The sequence below is a fragment of the Schistocerca gregaria genome, chromosome 4, assembly GCF_023897955.1.
Source record: "Schistocerca gregaria isolate iqSchGreg1 chromosome 4, iqSchGreg1.2, whole genome shotgun sequence".
Classification (NCBI taxonomy): domain Eukaryota; kingdom Metazoa; phylum Arthropoda; class Insecta; order Orthoptera; family Acrididae; genus Schistocerca; species Schistocerca gregaria.
In genome coordinates, this window is record NC_064923.1 from 648153967 (window position 1) to 648180737 (window position 26771).

The following is a 26771-nucleotide window of genomic DNA, read 5'->3' on the forward strand; positions in this document are numbered from 1 at the left end:
TGGACTGTGAATGGAATCCCATCACATCCCCGATTTGGTCCAATCGAAGACAACAGAGTGCACTGATGGCTCATGTGAAGATGGCTGTCAGCTGTCCAGTCGAAATATCTTGGGATGAATTAAACGTAGATCGGCTGCGCACCCGAAATTTTTTTCAACATATTGCAACTCGTCTATTTGAAACCTATTCGAGCCTTGTCATTTGGGACACGTCCTTGGTGTCACCTTCTAACAGATTTCAATGGACCGCTATCTTACATGTGAAGACTGCGGTGCTAAGTTTCTCATTTTGGTCCAAAGGTTAAAAAAAAAATTTGGATTGTCTACGGAGACCTTGAGATCAAATGCCACACGCTTTGTGCTAATTTATATGTACTGTAATTACTAAAAATGATAGAGGTTAGACTCAGGTCTATTCCATCAGACAACGCCACTGCCGTTGTTCAGATAAGGCAGCATTTTGTCTCAATGGATCTCGTTGGCGATGTCCTAAATGTCTTGACAGACCTACTGAACTGACGTATAGGTAACTACTCGCGTTGGTAGAGGAGACCTACTCGCCTGTGTATGGGTATCCTGATCATAGCAAAGAGCTAATTCTAATTGGTTCATAGATGGGTGAAAGTGGTAGTCTAAAAGCGACGTTTCACTGTTTTCTTGTTTTGATGAACTTTAACCGCTACAGTTGTGTAAGAGTTTTAAACAAGGCAGACTAAACGTCACATTACTCTGAGTCCCAATAAGTGTGACCGCACAGTAGAAGAGATCAGTATATATGGCTGTAGAAACTCCCAATTAGCAATGGACTGCAGTCTTCTCTTACCCAGATATGTCTAAAGCTGTTGAGACCACTGAAAGGTCACCACTATCGAATTTAGTTATTTAAGTATGGTCCCCTAAAATCTCATTATTTGGAATCGGGAAATCAAACCAAACTCTCAACAGCTTGCTTCTTGGGAATGGGATTGAAGTAGACGACTCCTAAGTACAGCAGTTGTCGCTCATCGGGAATACCACATTGCGTGGGATCCCAGGATGCTCTGCAAATAGATATCGCGGAGAAGTACACCGAAATTTTCAACTGGAGAGATTTGCAGGTGTCTAAGTATTGGTTTGTAGAGTGGGTAAACAGCGTCCGAAGACGCTTCTTATATGGCATCCGTCGACAGCCTTCGTCTTGGCACACTGCTGCAGTGTTCGAGCGCGCATTAACAAGCGGACCTGCGGCGCCGGTGTCCGCAGCGTTTGGGGCCTCTGGAGTCTGGACTGTGCGGTCGGCGCTCATTTGTCGTGCTTAGGGCGTCGCGACTCTGGCGCTCTCAGCACGCCGGCCGCCGGCTGATCCCCATCTCGGGTAATGCGCTTACGGGGCTGCGTATCGCCGCCGACCATCGCGCGCAGCCCACGCACCTGCGTAACGTTATACGCCGGTCGGCGCCGGCCGCAGTGGACCGCCGCCAGTGGCGCCACTGCCGAAAATTGTCATTAGTTACGAGCGTCATCAACTCCGCTCGCAGATGTGACCACTCTTTCTGTTGTCCCCCATCCACAATTGAACATATTGTTTTCAAGAACATTATATATTAAATACCTTTTACTAACTACTTGCAGAGATTACCTAAAGAATCACGTGGTAACTGTGGGACTACTAGCAGTACTTTACTATTTGGCTGACAGAGGGTCTGCTGGATCAGTCTGTTGGCACTATGGCATAAATCGTGAAACAAAGCAACTTCATCACTTGCCTTGTCGTGTCATTCGTATCATTTTCTTCCACCGTAAATTTCTACTCAGTTGTACTGTCCATAGACCAAAGCAGACTACAGTATGATGTGACAAAATAGCTATTGTTGGTGGTCAAGCGTCACTAAAACTAATTCACTTTAACATGAATGTAACGAATGTGTAGAGAATAAGGAAGTGCGCCATTTGCGACTAAGACGTTATTTGCCTGCTCTGACCCAATTCCATTCCTGATAATAACTGACACCAGCGTTTCTCCTAGTTGAATCTTTCCTATGTTTCATTTTCATTTGACCCAGTTTGCCGTTTCTTTCTACTGGTCACGTTTCCTAAAGACATGCTCTTTCGAATAACTAAAACATCAGTGCTACATTACATGTGGCAGGCATTAGATGACGATGGAGAATCAAGCCCAACGACTCCACTGATAATTATAATAGCTGCTGTGAGTAGTGCCCTAGCCTTTTTCAATTAATTAATACATAAGCACTGGTTACACCGTTGTTAAAAAGGTTTCATTGATGCAACACAGTTCTACTTATCTTACTACTATCAATGCTTGTAACACATCCAACGTTAAAAGTACAGCGTTCACTAATTCTAACTACGCCTAAGGCCACTTAGTTTCACAAAAGGCAAGACATAACCTCGGCGATAAGGAGGCGGGGCTGTCCTGTCAGATATTACAGCGTCCTGTCTAATCTAAAGTCATACCTACATAGTTAATTAACAACTTTGTAACAATACATAATCAAGCTAGAGCTTTCGGAAAATCAATACAAATTACAGTACAAACAATGAGCACGAATTATTTACAAAATTAAGTCACATCAAGCTGGAACTGTGGATTGTAATCTTCTATCGTGAACCTACACGTATTCTCCTGTGCTATTCTGTACAAAACTGATACAGTAAAAATTCAATACAAACAATTAACACGAAGGTATTTACAAACTTAGGTCATACTTAAAATTCCAGTTATGGGTACAACAATCTGTCCTCAATCTACAAGACTTCTCCTGCATCAATTTGCCAAAAATACAATAAATATTTGAATACAAGTAATAAGCAAGTAATTATTTACAAAACTAGGTTATATTACAATTGGAACTGTGAGGCTACAACCTTTTACCCTAAATCTACGAGTCTTGTCTTATCCTATTTGACGGAAAATTAATACAGTTAGAAATTACAACCAATTATGAGAATTCAATTATTTATAGTACTGGATTATACTTCGACTGGAACTGTGAAAAGACATACTTCGGCCCTAAATCTACAGGACTTCCCTTACATTATTTTCGAAATGGCTATGGAGCCCCCCTACAGGAAACTATGTTGGACCTGTTATTGTCTGTATACTATCAATAGCACGTAGTCTTTCATTAAAAGTTTCTGTATGCCGCAAATCTCAATGGACCAGTAACGTGATAATACATTTCACAAGAGCACGTTAACTATGTTCATTTTCATTTCAAATTACCACTGTGTACCGCACATTTGTGAACGCTGTCTCACATTTCAAAGTGTAGAAAATTTAATAGGCTGCTCATTTCTTTGGCCAATGACGTGTAGTGTGGTCACTCTTTTCTGCTTGCAGCGTATTGTGAACGTGCCAAAAGCATAAACATCGTGCTCGTACAAAGCGTCGGGCAGACGGTTGCTGAGTGAATTTTCTGCGAGAGTACCGCGCTTTTCGCCTTCTGTGTGGCAGCCACGGCTGTCCAGCGCCAGAAACTGCAGAGAGGAGTTGGAACTGCACGGACTTCAGTACGGGAGGTCCGGGGTGATAAAACGATTGCTGGCGGAGCAGTAATGGGACGGACGGGTCGCGGGTTCGCATGGCCGCCGCGGGGGTGCTTGGCGCGCCATCAGCGTCCTTTGTCTCTGCCTTCATTAGCGGTCCTAACACCGTCCCAACCCCCCCCCCCCCCCCCCCCCCCCACTGCTCCACCGTCCTTACGGTGAGTCGCCAGCGAGAACGCTGTGAGACTAGCGGGCCGAGACACGCTTAACGAAAGAGCACGCACCTCTGAATGGCGACGTCTAACTCACCTGGATGCTTCCGCTTTCAAACCGAGCGCCTGTGCTGAGGATACTCTTACACTTTATCTGTTCACCAGCCACTAGTTCCACGATGAATTAGATAAATAAATCTAGGAATGTTGCTTTTTCCATTTTCATCATAGCAGTTATCTTGTTTCCTTTTTTTAAATTAAGTTTCGACTACTCAGGAAAATAAAAATTGTTTACAGAATTATTTAATGTCGTTTAATTTATCCCGGCGAAAGAACTACACGTAACAGTAGCGTGTTGGATGCGTATTTTCTACTGCTTAGAGAGTCTTCTAGAAGAGGTAGAATACGGAAATCAAGATTATCCTTAACTTCTTGTATTTCTCCTTTAATATCGATTTAGTTCCCTTTATTTCTTTTAATAACCTGATTGTAGTATGTGTTAATTTCTTATGCTTTCGAGATTGCTTACCAAAATAAAATGCAACGAACTTTCTCACTTATTCGTGGGAGTATTCCGTCCATCACAGCTCAGTACTAAGTAATCACAGACTTCAATGGCAATGAAGAGTAGCAACAGCAATGATAAACGTTCTCCATACTACACTGTGAGCTCGCTCCGGAAAGGAGACTGCTATCTTTGAGCAAGCAGTCAAGCTTCTCCCAGAGTAAAACTTAGAGGAAAACGCGAGTTAAACATTTTACTACTTAAAGTGGAACAGCGTGTTTTGCAGTTCTGTTTTCCGCGTACAAAGTTCAAGTGCAATTTTCCTTCGTTTGAAAAAAAAAGTGAATAGATTACGGTGTAGCAGATTGTAACCATTCTCACACTTACTATAATCTAAATATTCGCTACAGTTGCTACCGCTATCGGTTCATCATTTTCTGGAAAACGCAAGACAACTTAAACTAAAAATTATGGAAACTACTATTTGAATAAATTGTCAGTCATTTCAAATCAAGTGTTTCGTATTTCTTGTTATCTATTTTTCTCTTCATTCATGTTGATTCCGACGTTCACTCTTTGCGTCCTTTCTTATCATAGATTTCTACACTTCGATAGTTCTCTTATTTTTTTCTCCAGATGTCGTAGATTCCATCACTTTCCGTTCTTCAAGTATTATGTAAATTTCTTCTGAAGTCTTCCATTTCACTTTATTTATCTTCTGTAAGCCTTCTTTAGCACTGCTGTTTAAGTCAATTTGTCCCGACCTGATTACACTTCTCCAGTGGGCAACATGCAACATCGTCGTCCCATCTTCGATGTTGCTGTTTGCTGGCTCGCTTTATTCTGTAAAACGATAACTGCGCGCCGCACTGCATTCTACGAATAAAGGTAACGCTAGGCACTAATCAGTAAGAAGGGAAAAGTATTTGGGAAAAAGAGAAGAGCCAGCAACGAAGGGACTTCCCAAGGTTACATCCTCCGGGGAGATATTTCTTGTATCGATAAATTCCGAAATTAATTTAAATAAAAGTAAAATTTTTGATGGAAGAGCATGGGCGGGTTGCGTTTCGTTCTCATGCAAGATTATTGCTGCAGCTGTACACTAAAAAGGATTTTTTTAAGTAGCAAATTGTAATGAATGGATCAAACTGTCAAAAAGCGCTTTCCACCTGCCGTCGCAGGGGCGACTGTTTGACGGGCGCGCCGCGCTCTTACGGAGCAGTGCGAGGACGCGGGCAAACAGTCGCCCCCAGCGGGGCAGGCGACAGAAGCAGTGAGTCTACTGTACGCTACGCGCAGTGAGCCAGTAAGTAGAGCCTCCAGAGAGAGAGAGCCACGAGTGTGAGGAGTACGGCGCGGCGCCGGCGGCCGGGGCAACGGCCGGCCGGCAGTATTCCAGGGCGGACTTACCCGCCCGGTTGGATTGGTCTATCATTGGCTGCACAATGCGACGGCGGGCGTTGATGAACCTTGGGAAGAGAAGAGAAAGAAGAGAGTGGGTTAGGACCCGAGATATGGAAGGTAGACTAGCGACTTACCGCTCACGCCCGCTCTGTTTGATTGGTCTATGAGCGGCTGCACGATCCTCCGTCTCGCGTTGATGAACCTGGGAAAAAACAGGAAAAAGACCGCCGCCATCAGACCAGGCTCCAATCAGAAAGGCGCCAGCAAAATAGCTGGCTGCTTTCCCTCCAACCTGTAAGTGAGACTAGCAGGACACACAAGCACACACATCTCAACACACACACACACACACACACACACACACACACACACACACACACACACACGTGTGACACACTCATTGTCGCATATGTTCCGGCAATCTAAATACTGTACAGTTCTGGTGGTAAGTGCACTATATTCATACGTTGACATATCGTTGTTTTATTTTTACCCTGATCAACTGTAACAGAATTTTCCTGAATGACGATGAATAGTTATTTGTAGTAGTAATTAGTAAGCCATCTGCGGAAACGCGTGGTCTTCTCGGCTTAGTAAAGGAAGTTCTGTGTTTGCGGAACGCTGGAGTCTACAGAATACTGTATATTAATGTGGCAAGACCTACCACTTAGTGCATATGCATAATACGCGAAAACTAGATGGAACATGATCGCCAGTCTCACATTCCACAGCCTAGTAGGGCAGCCACAGGTGAATATTGTACCTCCAGTCGACATTCTACAGATTAATCTGTCATGTTAACCATGACCACTACCATGACGAGATACTTTCGGGAGTCAACTACTAAGGAATCTGTGGGAATACGTTTGGTGGAAGATCCTATTAACTGTGATGGCTCCTTTCAATTGGATCAGTTGGAACCAGTATACTCCTTAATTTCTTTCCAATGACGAACTTTTTACGCCTGATGGTTCAAATGGCTCCGAGCACTATGGGACTTAACTGCTGAGGTCATCAGTCCCCCATTACTTAGAAATATTTAAACCTAACTAGCTAAGGACATCACACACATCCATGCCCGAGGCAGGATTCGAACCTGCGACCGTAGCGGTCGCGCGGTTCCAGACTGTAGCGCCTAGAACGGCTCGGCTAAAGGAGTATTAATTATTCATCTGTATCTATACGTTTTCTGTGGAACTTTAGTAATTCAAGATTTCCGAAGTGCACCGCAGTTTCGTACCGACTGTCATCTATTAACCTTTGTTTCCAGAGTCGTCTAAGACATCGCAGCTCAATTTACAGCCAAGTAAGTGGTAAAAAACTTATCACTAAATAGTGTTTCATCTACTGCCGCAGCAGTGCTGATCAGATCTATTGACAATCGAAATGGCAGAGCGTAGCCTCTGGACCAAACGAGACTTCCTCGTGTTCTAGAAGGAAGAGGTGGTGGAGGAGGGAAAAGGAGGAGGGATGGCAGGCGCCTGGGAAGACGAAGGGGATGGTGGTGGGATTGGAGGGGGGTGGGGCGGGAAGGGAACCTGTCACATCGCGTCGGCGTCGCGACGCAACTAACGCGCGCCGACACCGGAAATGATTGGGTTTTCAGGCGACTGATCGTCCGAGCGCCCTGCGCCGCTAAGGAGCAGCGGAAATACTTGTGCGGCTGTCCCCCAGGAGGCGGGAAATGAAGCTTCATCTGGAGAGCTGGAATGAGCGAACGCTGCGCGGCAGCCACCCAACGCTTCCAGCAGTATTACTGCAGAACGGCACCACTCTACCTTCCGTTCCTTAAAACATTAGCAAATGTCTGTATGCTATTTCGGAAAAATGTAAGTTGGTATCAAGTATGTATACGGTGTTATTGTATATCACGTTTGTATATCACCTTTTAAATAGTCACTCGCTTCATAAACATGTAAAACAGCTTCGAAAAAATGTGTAGTTCTACGTGAATTTGTTACAATAGGAACCTGGTTACGATACGAAAAGGACAAATAAAGCTCCTTGCATAGCCAAATAAGCTGTAGGGCAACCAGAGTAACAGTAATCAAAGCTCAAAAAATGACTGACGTAAAAAAAAAGAAAACGAAGTTAACACTGGTGTATAAGCTGTCATGGAAACTCATTCCATGTAGGGCTTTTTCCGGAAACTAGGCATGAAGATAAGGCAGTCTCTTCTCTTTCCTTATTATAATTATGGCAGAAATTGCGTATTGGAGGTCTAGTGATCTGATGTTTTTCCACACCAAACGACGCCAAAGACATACATCGTAAGCAGTGGCAATCTAACCAGAGGTTTTAGTCCGTGGCAATGAACTATTTGTCGTTCTCGTAACAACGTACCAAACTGGAGTATTAAAGTCACACATTGTGCTCATTCCGTTGTTGTTTTAGCTCCATATCCCATGTTATATACACTGTGCAAAAGAATTAAAGGGTCTCTATTTTAAACTACGTCATTTTCCCCCGTTGCGACGCAGAAGTATGAAATTTGTTAAGTGGTTTGTAAACCCTTCCTCTGTAAATGTTCTAAGACATGGCCCCCTGCGACGTTACCCTCAGGATCGGCGACACTTCGAACAATAAGGGGTCAATACATGGGGAAAGAAAGGCCAGAAAATTCACAATGCCACTGTGGAAGTGTCACACGATGGTAGGTTCGACACCCGCTCTCCCTTACCCACATCTTCTCACGACGCTTCTGGACTTGAGGTCAGAACCACGACGGGCACGTCCAAATCGCGCGGTTTTCTTCTGGGTGGCCAGGGAAAACGTTTCATACACGCCGCCGTGCAGGACGATACGAAAAAGCGTCAGGAGGTGGCATAAGGGACGTTAATGGAACCGCCACTTCCATTGTGGCGTTCATTTACACACATTGCACTGTCAGGAACGATAGATTGAAGTAATATGTGCCACAGAACGATGTTCTTGGCAACCTTTGCCATTGCTGATCCACCGAGCGATTCGACCGTAACGTCATCCTGGGGCTGCAACCCCATTGAGTCCACTGACCGACTTTTAGGCGCCTGCAAGCAGCCAAGCCCTTCGACACCACACAGATAATTCACACCCGCAAGCAGGTGCTTGATCAGCAACGTAGACCTACTCAGCCGAAGGGTATCGTGTGTTGCCTGCCCGTAGGCATATAAGGGACCGCTCGAGGGTTGTCTCTGTACAGGTACATTTTTAAAGAGCTCAACACAAATATGCAGGTGGCTTCAAGGTTATTGCGGAACTGGGGAGTCTTCGAGGGATCTTTTGTCATTTTATTTATGCTTGTGTCAATGCCGCGCCCACCTGTGTTCAAGCCACCAAAGGGAACGAAATTGGAGGACTGAAGAACCATAAACACACTCTGCTGCTTTGGATCACGTTCAAATTTCGTCGAGTGGTTTCGAACGGTCTGTGATGGTTTCATTCTGTATTCCAGAGCAAAAATTACAGTCGCAGTACACTCCTAGGAATCAGATCACGTTTAATGGGGTTTTAGCGCCACAATGTCCTTACAGACGCGGTTCAATCGTCAGCAAGGTGTCAGCAGCGGCAAAGGCTGTCAAGAATGTTATTCCGTTGCACGCCGCGCTGTAAATTGTCGTATTTATCCGCCAAATGTTTATAGTTGAGCGCCACAAAAGAAGGGGTGATTTCATTGAGCTCTTTATGCAATCCCCTGAGGCCTTTCCGTGTCGATTCTGAACGGCGATGTGAAACGTTTTCTCATCCACCCGTAGGAAAACCGCTTGACTTGAACTCTGGGCGTCGTGATTCTGACCTCAATTGCAGAGGCGTCAGGAGAAGAGGTGGCATACGGGTAAGGAGGAGGGGGGAGGAAAGGGGGGGGGCTTTGACGACCTCCTCATCACGTGACACATGTACGATGGCGTCGGGCAGGATTGTGAAATTGCTGCCAATGTGAAATCATTAACCCGGAAGCGACGCTGGTCCCGAAGGCAACGTCGCACGTCTCCACGCTTTTGCCCAATTACACACGCAGGTAGTAGGCACCTTTAAGCCAAATTTCACTCTTCTCCGCCGCAGTGGGGAAGTGATGGATTTAAAAAATTGAGCCTTTAATTGGTTCAAATGGTTCAAATGGCTCTGAACACTATGGGACTTAACATCTGTGGTCATCAGTCCCCTAGAACTTAGAACTACTTAAACCTAACTAACCTAAGGACATCACACACATCCATGCCCGAGGCAGGATTCGAACCTGCGACCGTAGCAGTCACGCGGTTCCGGACTGAGCGCCTTAACCTCGAGACCGCCGCGGCCGGCGATAGAGAGAGCCTTTAATTCTCTTGTGCAGTGTACAGAAAGGTACATTAAGTGAACAATTCGGAAAATAGCTGCCAGTGATACATCTCAGACAAGGAAGTAAAAGAAGGAACATAAACGTACCGTCGACGATGAGAGCATTAGAAACGGAGCATAAGCTAGGTTTCTGGAAGTAAATCGGCCTTGAGTTATTTGCCCTAAGCGATTTAGTGGGATCACAGAAAATCTAACTCTGAATGGGTGGACAAGAATTTGAACCGCCGTACTCCCGAATACGAATACAATGTCTTTCTACTGCGCCAACTCGCTCGGTGAGCCAGGAAGTGTCGAAAATATTTGTTCGACGGCTGACTTGTCGATGATGTCCACGACGAGCAAAACTAGAAGATCAGACTTTACGCACAAGCGAGAAATCAGGTTGAAACGCCTACGCGCTGGTGAAGTTAGGCGTATGTTCGGCAGCGGCCCTTTTCCGGGCTCTTGGAGCGCTGCGGCGAGGCCTCAGGCAATTCTACGCACCATTGGGGCGGGCAGCCGCAGGTATTCCATTAAAGTTTGAAAGTATTCGGCGCCACGGAGGCGCGGCAGAGACTGCGCGAGACAATACGCCCCCGCTCCCAGCCTTCCCAGACACGCGGGATCACTCCCCCCTGCGCCGTAGATCGAAGCTAACGCTGATATAAAGCCGCGACCCCTCCGCTTCCAGCTGCTAAAAAGAGGATGACATTGCATTCTTCCTTCAGTTGCTCGTTTTTTATTAATGTTACATAAAAATTTGCCATGGGTGCCCGTAATAGCCTCGACGGGAATTGCTGCGTAATGGTTCTCTGGGGGGATAAAACCGCACGGGATAAAATGATCCTCAAGACTTTATGTGTTAGCACCGAGGCGGAGGAGCGGAGGACAGCGAGAGAACAGAGAAAGGGAGAGGAAGAGACCGCCGCACGGAGCGGATCAGCACGTGGGAGAATCGACAGTCCTTACGCGGTGGCCGTTAAGTGATTGCGTGCGGCGGCGGGTGTTAAGAGGGACTGCGGTGAGTCACCCACGTCGGATTTCTGACAGCGGAAAGGATGCTGTCCGGAAATGTGCTCAACGACGAGATGCGTCAATAGCGTCTATAACTGTATCTTGATGCGTGAGTGTGACTGAAAGTAGGATGTGGTTCTGAATCTGACTAATCACGTAACAAATATACAGAGCAAAGGCCTTCCTTGTAAATGTTTGCTGCAACGATGACTTCCGTGAGTATTTTGTATATCGAGAATTCAATTTTACTCATTCAAGTGAAGTTATTTTGTATTATAGGTAAGAACTGTTCTTTTTAACACATATAAGCTCACTTACAATTCATTTTCGTGTTTTATTAATCGATTAGTTTTCTTTGGTTGCAAATATTCGAATCACCATTCCATAAACTATGCATTGACTCACTCCTTGACCTAGTAGCTGTGTCTCGCATGCAGCCACGGAAAATTGTAAATAAATTTAAAGTAATGGAAAGTAAAGAAATACATGGGTCGCCTGAAGATGAATTTTTGATCTGAACTAGCTTCTACGATCAACAAAACAACCTTGCAGAAATTTTTTTTGTTAGTATTGCCGTCCATCAAAGATATTACCTACGTCGAGCAAAAGAAATGTTACGTTTTTATCACTATGCAGTAAATTATCGAAACGTAATGCAACGTTTCAAAGTGCATAATGTCAAAGAGAGTAAAATTTTCAGTAGTAGTGAAAAAATAATACCGTAAAAAGTATTTCAAGTTTCATACAAAGTACTCAGGTAGGACGTGGAAAAAGTTTTTTAGTGCAAGGCACATTCGTTTTCTTTCTTTTTTTTCTTTCAGGAAATGAGGACTTTTGTGATGGACAAAATGCTGTCATCTTTCTACGATTTCTCCGTTATTTGTCTTCTCGTTGCACAATTCATTTCGTCTCCAGCTGTCACACGTCCACACACTATTATATTCTCCATCCCAACGCAACGAAGTCTTTAAGTCGGCCTTCTGTATTTCTAATAGTTGGAATTTAAAAAAAGACCTAATACCGAAAACTAATACTAGCTCGTCAGTTAAAAGTTTTCACCTCAGTCCACCGGTCATACATTGTAGCCTACATTGTTAACAAATTAAAATGATAGATCTCGGGCAGGTTTATCCATTCATACCACAGGAAAAAATGCTATTTGCCGCATTTGCTAATACTGAAAGCTGTTTCTGAAGGTTTAAAATTCGTTTTGACGGGATCTGACTGTAGCAGTGTTTAGGGCAGATCAGAAAATAAAAGATTTCACATGAAACTCAGTTTTGTCCACCCGTGGACATTAAGCGTTATCAAAAGTTGCTCTTGTAAAAGGGTACTTCGGGGTTTCCCAGCTTTGCTAGTGACACTATGATTACGAAGATACAGTTTCTTCCCAGTGATACCCTGTACATTAATCTGCAGAATAAACATTGCACACATTATTCGTGGCTAATTTTCGAGTATGTTTCCGTTTTTCTGATGTCTCCATATATCAGTTCTACTTTGACAAATCTCCAGTGGCGTGTGATAATGGTATATAAGGGATTATGAAGATCGTAAAAACGGTTTATAGTAAAAAGAAGTCAGTTGCATACTGAATGCAACCTGCAGCGAAAATGCACAGTATATTAGTGATATAAGTCATACCGAGAAGGAATGTTAAAGCTACTGCTCGTGTCACCAGGCATAAAGCACAGTATATAAAATGATCCTGATGATGATAGTAAGTGTTCCTGATACGACGGGAACTGTACGATTCCATTTCAGCAATCTTCGCTGAACGTTTCTGCATTAAAGGGAAACTCTTGAAACATAGAAAATTTTCTACAAATATCAAAGTAACATGTAAATGGGCTTTTCTGTGCTAACATTATAGGTGGACGTGAATACAATACCGGCAAGGTCTATGCGGCCATCCAGAAGGCAAGACATCTGTCCTCTCCCAGAATTGTTCCTGTCTGTGACCTGCTATCAGCCCAATGTTGATTAATGCTGAGTTGGAGCTCCATGCCATATCAGTTTTCGTCGATAAGGCGTCCAACACTAGAAAGAAAGCTTTGCAGACAGTAGGACAAAAATTGGATGCACTGCCCCAATAACAGTGGAAACCAAGTGCTGAATTGCCTACAGGGCATTGTCAGCTCTAAAAGTGCCATACAACGTTGTAAAGCACCAGTGTTCTACGCAAATCAGTTTAAAATACTTCGGCCAGTGAGCGCGCGTCTTACGATGTACTGTGGCGGGCACTATTCGGAGCAGCAGCGACGTGGAGGCCAGACGAGTTGTGAGTCAGAGCTCGTGTCTAATGGGACAAAAGACATTACAGCCGGCGGGGGAGATAGAGAACTGATACAGCGGGCGAGGAAATGAGGCGTGAACCGGGCCGCGCTCGGGGGCTGCGACCCCCGCGTCGAATTATGCACGGCGTCGCCGTCGCCGGCGTCGCGGCGTCGCTCCGCGTTGAGTGACGCGCGGAGCGCCGCGGCGCGTGAAATGCGTCACGCGCTGACGTGGTGGCCAGCTGTCGCCGCTGCTGCTGTCTAGCTCCGCTGTCCGGGACGCAGCCTCATGAATTTATAGCGCAAGGTGTTGCCCTGTCCCCACTACGCTCTTGACACAGTCTCACGTGATTTAGGTAAGTGCTGTACCAGACCGTCTACATAAAGAGCACTTGGCTAGATCGTTGCATGTTTAGAGACCTGTCGTGCTGTTTCGTGACAGTAGAAAATGTTAATAATATTAATTACGTGTCAGATCATAAATTGTTAGTAACTAGAATGACATGTTAGATTATAAAAAGAAGTAGATACGCGCTTTCAGAAGGGTGACAAACAGGATGACATAACAAGTCCCGAGGAATTGAAAGACTGTTGCTGTCAGAGTCTGATCAAACACCCCAGTGAGGATTATTCTTGACGCTTAGCCAAGGCAACAAGGACTGAGATCACAGGCGTCAGTGGTAGCCTCACGACGCACGCAATGGAGGAATTTCTAGTGGCAGTTAGAATGATAGTCAAACATTAACACGATCACACTCCGAAGAAAATTCCAAGGGAATATTCCCGACAGATAATGCTAGGGTCGAGTGCACCCAAAATACATGTAGAAATTGATAGCATTTCTAAAAGGCGCAGTAATCCAAGTAGCTGGGATGCAGTGACGATCCTCAGCAGCACCTGATGGAGAAATAGACCCTTCAACTGCGAGATGACGGTGGACACGTGGACTGCAAGCTAAGTAGCAATTTTCAGTATTCATCGGAACAGCACTGAACGGAATGTCCCTGTTTCAGTCTCAAAGTTAGAGGAATTTCAGTGAATAGCCGGAACAAGTTACTGACTGGTACTTGTCTGTTGTACTATAATCGAAGTGGGCCCTGACTGGTAGTGAATTATTTGAAAATGTTGAAGACTTATGATTTATGCCAAGTGGCCAACCGTTAGCAGACCGAGTGGCAGTGAAAGCACACATCCCCGATAAGGGTCCTTCCTAGTGGTTATTGAAGCATCTGACATTATTTGGTCGGACATCTGAATAAACAAATTGACGAAGTAATAACCTGCTGCATCAGCAGTTCAATCCTACCGACTCCACGAGAATTACCAACTTGTTTAACCGAACACTCATCCCAGCCAAGGAGGGCGCCACTCTCTCTCATCTCCATTACAAAGTCTGACATAGAAGCTAATTAAACGCATATCGTTTATACAAAGGTGATTGATTACAAATAACTCGTGCGAGCGGTTCCAGAATATTAGACTACTGATCAAATGTGTGGAGCCCATACGAAATAAGAGTAACAGGTGATACTGAACGTATACAGAGAAGGGCAGCACGGATGGTTCCAGATTTGAGCTGTCACAGAAACACTGACGGAACTGGACTGGAAGACTATCGAAGACATCCGTAAGGTATCCCGAGAAAGTGTATTAACAAAATTTCAAGAACCGGTTTTAAATGGTTACTGTAGGAATATGCTACAATTCCCTATGTATCGTTCAAGAAGGGATCGTGAGAACAAGACTAGAATAATTACTGCTCTTGTATAAGCAATCAATCAATCATTCTTCCCGCGATCCAGACGTGAATGGTAACGGAATAGCCCTAATAGTTGGTACAATGACACCTCCAGGTGGTTTGCAGAGTATATATGTAGATGTAGACCACGATATTACTGCACCTGGACTCTCGCTGCCGCAATCAGAAACACGCAGTGACGATACAGTAAACGAGTACAATGCTGACTGCAGAAAGGGCCTCGCACTATGAATAATTTCAAAACAGTTGTGCATGTACTGTCAAGTGTTTCAGCGTGCTCTCCGAAATGTAACGAAAAAAACTGACAATAAGCCATCCGAAGCCCCCTCACTCTGAAGTACAATAAAACTGTGGTCGGCTAATGTTAGTACTTAACAAAATAATAATTTCCTTCCTTGTGTCGCGAACATAATCCTCGGTTGCAAAGTCCTATGACCGTTTTTGTCTTTTACCAGCCTTGCAACGCGTTTGAGGAAGTGCAGAAGGTGATTTAAAGAGCGCCAGCAACTCTAGACACAACTACTCCGAGAGGTGAATAGGGAAACAGGCATTTAAAAGCCTGTGCGGACAAAAGGAGCCCCCAGATGGAAGGCCGACATCGCGGGAGCGAAACAAAGAGCCCACGCGTGACCCCTTTGGGGACTTTTCCTTTTTTTGCCCTCTGTCTCTGTCTCTCTCCGTGTCGCAGGATCGCCTGAAAAGAGGACTCTGGCCTGGCGACGCAGGCGCCCGATGCCCCGAGAACAAAACTCGGAGCGGAGGGCGGCGCGCGCTGCTTTTGCGGGAGAAATTAGCCCCGCCTGGCGTCGCTGGCTTCCATTAGCCGGGGCGCGTCGCGTTGCGTGCGGCCGGCGCCTAATTGACTTAAGGCTGGGCGGAGCGGCCGAGGTGTCAATGGGGAGGCGTGGCGCGGCTCGGCGCGGCGTGCTTTACCTTTGTAATCCCCGCCGCCACGCCCACGCCTCGCCTCGTTATTTAGCCGGCCGCTCTCTGCAGCGCCTGCAATTACCGCCGCGGCACCAGCGGGCATCGCCACCTGGCGATACTTCTAGCCAAACAGTGGGTCGGACAGCACTAACAGGGGAGACAGGGCATGTACACTGTACAAAGAAGGGCTCCATGAATGCTCAATGCTTTGTCTGTAACCAGGGAGATGGTAAGCAATATGAACTGACAGAAGCAAACTATCTAGCAAAAGCCAACGTAGAAAGTTTCCACAATCAGTCTTAACCGAAGAGTCCGAGAATACACAACAACCTCCTACGTATATATCCAGTAGTGGCCGCGAGGAGATGAGATTAATTTCAGATCACACCGACGCGTTTATGAAATCATACATCCCGCGTTGAATACGCGAAGGAAACAGGAAGAAGTCTTAGTAAGTGGGGTAGTGGGAAGTGCCCTCTGCCACGACGCTCACAGGGGTCTGAAGAGTAAAGATACAGTGGTTAAGTAGTGTAAACTTATATTCTTCCTGAGCAAGTGGCTGATTCAAGTGGCTCTGAGCACTATGGGACTTTTCTCAGGTCATCAGTCCCCTAGAACTTAGAACTATTTAAAGCTAACTAACCTAAGGACATCACACACATCCAAGCCCGAGGCAGGATTCGAACCTGCGACCGTAGCGGACGCGCGGTTCCAGACTTCCTGAGCAGATGTGAAGAAAAGGAAGTGCTATGGAATCCAGTCGTAATGCCGAAATGGTAATGTAATGTAATGCAACACCTTTTTCCCTGAAAGCAGGCAGGTTCTATTTAGGATTCCAGTACATCATTTTATACAGGCTACACTCGTTTGGCTGAAAAATACAATTTTCAATGTAATCCCCGTTCAATGTGGCGGCCTTACGCCACGTCACTGGAATGGCCTGTATGCCCGGCATGGTACCACTGTATTGGTCCACCTCGGAGCCGACGTCTTGCTGCATCAATAACCTCTCCATCATCAACGTAACGCTTTCCGTGAAGCCAGAAACAGCCCGAAAAAATTTGTGAGGGTGTTACAGGATAGATGCTACTGGGAAATAATTGTTAAGAAAATAATTCGATGCGTTGCACCAATTCCTACTTAATTAACATTGAAGTTAGTCAATTAATCCGTTGAACGCGCAAATTCCTGCGGCCCGCCAGATGCAATTAATTTCAGTTGTCTTAGCTTCGATGACAGCGCACGATTATACTCAGCCTTTGGCTACGGTTCGCTCCTTACTACCGTCCCAGGTACAAGTTTTGTAAGGTTCCCTTGTTCGGTTTTAGGAAATCAAACGACGAATACGTCTCGCGACTTCCTCTCTAGCGGCCGCTTGAATCTGATCGCACAATGGCCTGATTGGCGCAACGTATCCGGGTTTTTCTTAAAAATTATTTCTCAGTACGACCTACTCTGCAAGACCCTTTTTAGACTGTTTCTGACCGCTCTGTATACATAGCGTACAAGCTAGCTAGCACGTAGGCCTACTTAGAGTCAAAGCAGGCAGCGTCTGCTCCTGGCTGCGATCCAATAGATGGTTCTCTTATTCGTTGGTCGTCAAATATGGGCCTTGCGAACGAGAAGCGCAATGACGTTTATATGACCCTGTCCTTTAACATCGAACTTGTAAGCAGAACAGCCGATCGACATGCGGTAACCCAGGTCTTCCGTGCTTTAACGAGGCCACCATCACTGCCTCTTCACACTCTTCCTACTAAATTAGTTCTCCAGTTCTAATGACTGAAGTGTTGGATCGGCCTACAGTTTTTTTCCGGTTTGGTGAAGTGATACTTTCTGAATATTTATACTAGCGGTTTCGTATTCCAGAATGCAAATCGGGATCCCGGACGGTTTGGTGAGGCACGTGCGGAGAGGCGGCAGGCCGTCGGCGCTGCAGAAGGCGCGGCGCGGCTCGGAAAGCAGAGTTGTCGGCCCCCGCTGGCTGCGTGCGTTAAAGAAGATATGCCGGGGCGCGCCGCGGGGCGTCTGGCCGTCACCCGCAGCTGACAGCGCAGCGGGGGCGGCGCCGGGGGCGGGGGCGGGGGCGGGGGCGCGCGCGTGGGCGGAGGCGGAGGAGCCGCCCCTTGAAACGCATCCGACGCAGGCGCTGCCGTCTGCAGGCCTTCCTCCTGACTTAACGCGCTCTGAACGACGCCGAGTGTAGCGTCTGGATGACTCTGTTGGGAAACCTCTCATCGCAAAACTCGTGTGGCATTAATAACGAGGAGACACGTAAACGTTATCCTGACTCAAAGCCGGATGCTTCTTTTGCAGTATGTAAAAAATGGTTCAAATGGCTCTAAGTACCATGGGACTTAACATCCGAGGTCTTCAGTCCTCTAGACTTAGAACTACTTAAACCTAATTAATCTAAGAACACCACCCACATCCATGCCGGGGGCGGAATTCGAACCTGCGACCGTAACAGCCGCGTGGTTCCGGACTGTAGCGCTTAGAACCGCTCGGCCACAGCGGCCGGCTGCAGCAGTATACATACTGTCTAACCAAAAGTATCTTGACACCTATTGGAGGACATTAATATGGGGTGTTCTATCCCCAGCCTACATAATAACTTGAACTCTGCTGCGGGCACTTCCAGTGAGGAGTTCGAAAGTCTAACCGAGCGAGGAGCGCAACATGAGTGTTTGTTTTGTTGATGGGGGAAATGATGCGAAGTTGGCAGTAACACGAGGGGGTGTGCTGACAAGAAGCAAAATTGGAGATTAATGATTCGTAGATTTCTAAATCGTAGGAGGCGGAGCACAATTGCAAAAGGTAATGATGATGGAACGAAGCTGTTGCGACCGCCGTTAAGGCGCTACGCAATCATTTGTGGGATGCGAAACGATGGAAAGCGTCGGATGAAAGTCCAGTGTCTCTTACAACAAACGACTTCCATACGTTAACGCGTAACACGTAGATCTCTTGAAAAACTGCGTTGGTGGTCCGAAGATTAAGGTCCCCATGGTAGTCTTAGGTTAAGATTCCCTCCGTATTGACATACCCTCTTGACTTAGGCGCTGTCGGTATTAAACCCTTGAGAGATCTACGATTTGAAAAAGTATTCTAGTCTACAATCTGATCGTCAGGAACTGCTACCATCCATCTCTTTTTGCAACTGCCAGTCAAATTCGGACAATGAGAAATATTTGGACTCAATGTTTTGTTCGACATCAGTACGTCTGGCGCCATCAAGTCACGATAGTTTACAAACTTTGGTATCCATCTTCGAGGCACTAACGCAAGTATACTTCAGTTAGACACAGGAATAGCTGGGCTGCATCAGCATAATTCAGTTAGACCCAGGAGAAGCTGGGTTGCATCGTGAAGGACGATCCTTCCGTTATCATAATTTAGCATGCAATTGGCAAGGCTTATCTCTGGACACTAGAGTGCATCCCAGTACACATCTGCCCCACGGATTAAAGGCAACCTTTGTGTAACGGTAGGGTAAGTGTCAACACTGGGATTCATTCAGTTTCTTCTCTCATCCCCCCCCCCCCCCCCCCACCGCCACCACTCTTATCCCCCTGTCTCTCTCTCAACTTTCTAATTTAGTCACATTGTGGACTGATCACCCTAAAATACGATACAATATTTACACTTCACCGAGCGTCGTACTGGTGAGCCCTGCGTCGATTCAGACATTGACACAAATATTGATTGCAGACGCTTTAAGACATTTCATCGGCTGTAGGTGAATCATTAAGTTATTGGTATGCAAAGAATCACAATGAAAACTGGCCAGCGATATTCCTGTGGCGGATATGGCACAAACGGACAGCAGGGCTTCGCGCGTCTCTTAGCTACGAACTTAAGCACTGGAAAATTACGGAACAAAGGCAGGCAGGCAGGCAGGCAGCCACCGCGGCCGGCACGCGGGCAGCGTACCCCGCCCCAAGCCCTTATCACGGGGGGCGCAGATCCCCGGCTCTAAATATTCACAAGTGGGAGCGCTTCCGCGAGCCGGACGTGACGTGATGTCACCCGGCCGCCGCCTCCGTTGCTGCCCCCCTGCGCCACCGGCTCGGACGAGCCGGCCCCTCGCTGTCGCCTCCGCCCCCGCCTTATCCTCCCGCTCCCGTGCTCTCCTTCTGTCGCTCTTCTAGACAATTTGTTTGCGACAACATTAATCACATCTGCGAAGGGGTGGCCTGTCGCGTTATGAAAGGCTGGCGCCCGCGTGGAATGACTGCACGGCGGTTAAATGAAAGCGGGAGGGCGCTGCGCCGCGCCGCCAGGAACAAAACCCCTTTTGTGCGCTGCTGGCTGCGATGCAATTACAAGCCGGCCTCCCCCGCGGCCCCCGCTCGGCGCACAATCGGCGGCGCTCTATCGGGAAGAAGTAACACCTGCGGTCGCCATCGCCGACGCCGACGCCGACGCCGCGTGGGAACGCGCAGCCTGCGTCTATCGGGTACCGTGACGCAGCGGCCGAACACTGTACACCCAACACTACGACGTATCGCTTAAGTTTCACTTGGAATCTTTCCTTCATATCATGAAAAGGCTAAACATGATCAAATTTTTTGTATGTTGTACTTTTAGGTACAACCACCACACAAATCTTCAGTCTTCAGCAAGTATTTTTGTCAATATGTCAACATCTGCTAGACCTAGATATAATAAATAACAGGTAAATAACAGGAACATAAAAGTTTATGAAGGAAGGGGGCGAACAAAAATGTGGAAACACCACAGACACAACACATTACCATGCCTAATGCGTTCAAAACGGCCTCTAATCGTCTCGGAATGGATTAATGCAGACCCGTTATGGGTTTCAAGGGAATCTTACACCATTGTTCCTGTAACTGTCACGTTCGAGTGAAGATATGGAAGTGGACAGTAATCACACACCTCTCTGCGAAGTAGACCACGAAGGCTCAACAACACCGATGACTGGGGCTCCCAAGGGAGATGCGGCAACTCATCCTCGTGAACGCAAAACCACTCCCGGTCGATGCTAGATGTGTTAACAGGGGCCCTGCCGTCTTGAAACACAGCATGACCATCGGGTAACAAACATTGTACCACGGGATAGACCTTATCAGACTTTGTGGTCGTACAAACCTTGGTAGAAATGCCACTTGGAGTGGTAGGAATGCGACTTGGAAAGTAACCCTGGGGTCCATGAAATAACATGATATGGCTGCGCAAATCATAACCGTATCCACTTCAAATTTTACTCTTGGAGACGTAAACTGGGCCATAAGTTGGAAACGGTGTTAAAGAAGACTCATCCGACCAAACGGCATTCTTCCATTGCTGCACAGTCCAGTTTCTATGCCTTCGGCACCACGTTTCCCTATCACGGGTATTTGCACCAATGGTGAGTGGTTTCGGAATTCCAACTCGCCCTGAAATTCCTTGCTTATGGAGCTCCCTTCATATTGTTTTGGTGCTCACAGGATTAGCGAGTGCGATACTCAGTGTTGCAGTGATTTTTGAAGTTGTCATTCTCCAATGTTTTGTGAGAATCCTCTTCGGTGTCCGTTCGTCACGATCACTCGACACTTGCTTTCGTCAGTGTTGTGACTTAGCGTATTATATTTTCCTGATTTCCCTGTGGGTGGTACATATCTTCGATACGGCACCTCTTGAAACAGCAGATATTTCTGCAGTCCTGATTACAGAAGCATCCACCGTACGAGCACCAACAACTGGTCCACTTCGGAAATGATTTATGTCCCACATAATTCACTTACAACAACGCACAACACTGTTGGGGCTACGACTGAAAGCTGCAATGTTTGAGGACATCACGAAGGTGCCAGTACTGGTGAAACACAACAGCGCTACTTGCAGGCTTGGCTAGCATCTACGTTAATGGTCAAACTTAAATTTCTCGCGGTGTTTCCACATTTTTTATCAACCCCGGTAAATGTGATACTATAACTACACTAAAAAGACACAGCTCTGCAATTCTGTTGTTAACCATGATCTTTAGGTGGCATGAATCTTTTACACAGGTGTTATTAGCAAAAATGATTGGTGATTTCTTGCATCAGCGTGTGACGTGCACAAGAGGTTCCGTTGCAACTTTCCAAGAGCAGCAAGAACATAAAGTGTGGTGCATTTTGATGTCGAAAATATCAGACACCGTCCACCCAAAAATTTCCGAGACCTATTTTATCCTTGGCCCGTAAGCGACGTCAGAGCAGTAACTACGGTTGGTAAACTGAACTAACAGCTCTACACAGTAGATGCATATTCGATCAGTCAGTTGTGGTCAGACAGTGTTGGGTAGTGTCAGCGAGCACCCGTGTTCTGTCAACGTTGTCGGGTCACAAATCGCGATGGAACAACACTTCTAAATCAAGTATTCAAGGCATTCTTCAGAATGTTTTGAAGAACAGAAGAGTGTGTGCAAATGTTTTCCCGCACGCTTTGTATGAAAAAACTTCCAGTGGATGCCCACCACTACCTGAGTGAAATGCAAAACGCGGATAATTCTGTTCTGGAGAAGATCATTACAGGGACGGGATTTCTCAATTGTCGTCTACCACAGAACGACAAAGTCCAAAAATTCATCTGAACGGTCGGCCCTTTGTCGACGTAAACGACATTCAATCCAATGTGGCACGCAAACTGATCAGTGGAGCAAAATGGACTTTTCTGTCAGTTGCACACTGTTGTACGAACGTTCTGTGCTTTGGACTCAACTGATGGGAGAGGGGAGGGGAGACTATGTAGAACATCTGAAGCACTGAAACCACCATATTAATTTTTTCTCAATTTCTTATAAGTCAAGTTTCGAAATTTTTTGGACTGACTGGGTATGCTTCTCAATGTACATCAGATGGCTCTGAGCACTATGGGACTCAACTGCTGTGGTCATCAGTCCCCTAGAACTTAGAACTACTTAAACCTATCTAACCTAAGGATACCACGAACATCCATGCCCGAGGCAGGATTCGAACCTGCGACCGTAGCAGTCGCACGGTTCCGGACTGCGCGCTTAGAACCGCGAGACCACCGCGGCCCCGGCAATGTACATCACTCACGCAATGTTTTGTGTGTGTGTGAGAGAGAGATAGATAGAGAGAGAGAGAGAGAGAGAGAGAGAGAGAGAGAGAGAGAGATAGATAGATAGAGAGAGAGAGAGAGAGAGAGAGAGACTGGGGGGTAGGAGTGGGGGGAGTACGAACCGAAAAGTGGCAGGGCGAGAAAGCTGTTATTCTGTACAGTGTTCTCGCGCAGCAATTTCTCCACGAAGCAGTAAAACTAGTCAATAATAACGACATTCTTCGCTTAGGACCGGGTGCGACAGAGAGACCGGTTGCTTCCCGCAGCACCGCGAGGGCCTGGCGATATTTTTCCCCTCGACGCGGCGGATGTATTCAGCCCGTTTCAGACGCAGCGCTATTTCGCCCCCACAGCATCACCGCGCCGCATCACCCCGGACAGCAGGCAGCACGCTCTACTGTGCGGCGGGTGACGGCTGGCCGATGTAGGCGGCAGCTGTCGCCTTGCGATGGCTTTGACCTGCGACACAGGCGTTCCTGCACCTACACGAGGGTTCTTCCCATGTAGAGGGATGTGCAGTCGTCGGCATTACGCCTGCGACACACGCTCGTTCACGAAAGAATAAATGGTAATTTTCCACAGGGTCTTATACAAATTTTTACGTGCTTTGCACGGTCTATTTTACTCTCTCAGAGCCAAGTATTTATTTTATTTTGTGTTAGGGTCACCTCTTTGTATCAGTTTGACAAACGCTTGTAGCGGGTTTTTAATTACCGGTGACGTCAAGGACTGGGAGGGGCTTCACAACAGCGTAAAATAGTATTGTAGACACAATTTATGTTAGTATCTAATCTACGGGGCTATGCTGTACATAACAATACTTGCTATGCCAGCCCTAGAAGAAGAAACAATGTTAAATACTTCCCTTCTAATCCCTGCTTAGACCATTTGAGGATGCGTCTAAACTGGCATGAAACTGGTCGTAGTTTTATGAATAATAACTTTCTACATCCAAAGCGGTGTTTTTAAACTTTTAATAAAAATGCGGACATTTGGCTGCGGTCGCCCACAATTCAAAATAATATTCATGACATCTATACCACTTATCTGTTCTTTAGAACTATACTCATCACTTCACTCTCTGTGGTGTAGATCACTAGCACTATAGGTCGGCTTTACATGTGACGCAGCAAATACACTGATGCCCAAGCTCCAAGCTACGAAGCAGGACCGACATCATCTCCTAACGTAATAGGTAGCCACTCTCTCTAATCTGTAACGCATTCGCTAGTGAATCATAGTTACATGGAACTCTGGGAAAAACATCTGCAATCAAGTTTCAGTCTGAGATGTCAAATCCCTGAACCAATTTGTCTCGCTTTGGTTCCTCATCCTGCGCATGAACCGAGTTCTTTGTCAGTTATCGTATTCGACTAGCCAGCGCATAATAAAATACCTTATACGTCATCTAAGGTGGATCTTCAATGATTACAACACTTCCAGCTAACGGAAGCAGATGTGCTGCTGTGGAATTCAATGTGTAATGTGATTTTTTTAACGCAACAATCATTTGCGAGCGCTGCATACATGGACTCAGACATGCACACATGGTGCTTTTTGACTTGAAACGTTTTATTTATGACTAATCAGTTTTGTAATGAGCTACATTTTATCAACTAAGATGACAACTTGGTGTGAAGTTCCAACTCAAAATGAACACGTTTTATAACAAAAATTTTTGAAGAACTGAAGACGACAGCAAAGTCTGTCGAAACCTGTTGTTGCAAATAAAGAAATATTTATGCAATCTTGGCTTTACAAAGTTTTTGAAAAAAAAAAACAGATGCCTTCCCGTGATTTATCAGCATGAGAAAATTCAGTCATAATAAAAGGTAGGTGAACTAGAAGGTAATATGGCCAAGATTAGTGGTAAAACGAAGCTTGTACTGAAGAAGGGAAAGAATAAACAGAGCGTGTCTCTGTGAGGAAGAGACGATGGGAACGAATGATATTTGGATACAATTAATCACGTCTCCTCTCCGACTAACTTTGCCCAGTTTCTGTGCTACTCAAGAAAGTACTCGCGATGATCACAGAAGGCGCAGAGCGTTGGAGGAAAGGAGCGGCTGGGTCATCGTCACGTCGAAACCTAAGGACTGGGGGAACTTTCTCCTGGGCGGCGCAATAAGCGCGAGATGAAGGCCCGCCGCTAATGCGCGCGTCGCGTTATTAAGACGCCGACGCCGGAGGCGGACGCGCTGGCCGCGGCAGCGTCCGGCCGCCCCCGCATCGCGGCGTCGCAGCCAATCATAGCCGCGGCCGGAACACGTGCGCGCCAAATTGGCTGCGGACCAAACCCCAAACGGCGGCAGGTCGGCCCACAATTCTCGGCGCCCGGACAGGCTCGCTCCTGTGACGCGCATAGAAATCGCCAGCAAGCAGCCAATAATGGAACAGCGGCGCCGGCGCGCCCTCGGCGCCAATTTCGCCAGATTTCGGAAGATTGTTGTTGGGCGGGAGGGCGCGCGGGGAATGCGCAAGTAGGCGCCGCGCTGCCCTCTGCTGACGCCGCGACGCCCGGCGTCGGGGCGCCGTGCTATTAGCGCCTCTCCAGATGACTAATGCCCCGTACCGTCCACCCCCTCGCAGATACATTAAGATTGCGGCTAGTCGCTGCCCGATCCGGACAGCCAGTACCATCGCTTGCAGCTACCGTCTCTCCGTATGAGGCAGCTAAATCGCTGATGCCTGTCTTTGACTCAAACGTAGTGTGTTCGAATCACAGCGATGGAAAGAAATTACATCATTTCGTCTATTTTGGACGCTAAATTCCCATGGTGGCCAGTAGTGTATTCCACAATATCGTTCCACACTACCAGTAAACAGATAAATAAATAGAAACTACCAGTATCTAGAACAGCGACATTCAACTGGACTAACAGCTGTTCAGAAGAATCAGGGACACCGGGATGCGTAATGAACCACCAACGATATCATCAAAGTTTCTGCTACATAAAATTTCTCAAAATAGGAAAAATCTCGACCGCGATGTTTGTCTGTGAACAATATATCCCTAAACAGCCAGTGGAAATGTTGTCACAGAAGATGGAAACACTATGTACTGAAATCGGCAGATGAATACCCAGTAACGAAGCAGAAGGCTATGCAGAGTTATTGTAGTTGTAACGTAACAAATTTCGCATTACTTGTCATTAGGATCAGACTTCTGCTTTAGATAAGACGTAAGTTAAAAATTATGAATGAAACCTTGAAATGATGTTTGGTTGACATAAATCCGGGACAAATGAATTATTACGATAAATTGGGGCTCACACGGAGGCATATAAACAGTCGTTCTTCCGTCGCTCCATTTGCGAGTGGAACAGGGACGGAAATGATAGTAGTGGTACAAAGTACACTACGCCACACACCCTCTGTTGGCTTGCGGAGTATCGATATAGATGTAGATTACAGTATTTTATGACAGTCAACTATCGCATTTGCCTGATTAAAATATTTAAAAAATAATTCGTTAGATGTGTTTGGAACTGACGAACATCTGTTTATCCCAAATTTCATATGTTTCGAATTTGAATGTGGTGTTTTTGTGTGACTTTTTCGCTGGTGATCTGAGCTCTGTTCCTATTTTGTTGTGATTATTATCAGCAGGAGCTGTTAGCAGACAGGTGGTGGCGGTGTACTGAACTGTTAACGGCGAGCATCGTCCAGCCAAGTGATCGGTTCTCGGAGACTTTCGTTATAATAGTTAGATGCCTAGAGGCTTGGAAATTGTGAAAAGTTTAACCCAGTCCCGCGTGACAAAACGAGACTGGCGAGCCTTATTTAGACCGAGTTTATATGTGTAGCAATGTAACAAA

The 26771-nt window shown here is 46.3% G+C and overlaps 1 protein-coding gene across 8 annotated transcripts in view; it reads right to left on the bottom strand.

The window, feature by feature from the left end:
- Window positions 1–26771, bottom strand: part of LOC126268084 (homeobox protein homothorax) — an 887891-nt gene that overhangs the window by 50270 nt on the left and 810850 nt on the right. For 4 of the 8 annotated variants that reach the window (XM_049973577.1, XM_049973579.1, XM_049973575.1 and 1 more), the window contains one exon: window positions 5745–5812. In XM_049973577.1, coding sequence (XP_049829534.1) covers window positions 5745–5812 — 68 coding nt within the window. Of the gene's footprint in view, window positions 1–5616; window positions 5676–5744; window positions 5813–26771 lie in introns of all 8 variants that reach the window. The other 4 variants (XM_049973578.1, XM_049973574.1, XM_049973581.1 and 1 more) reach the window with 1 other exon arrangement.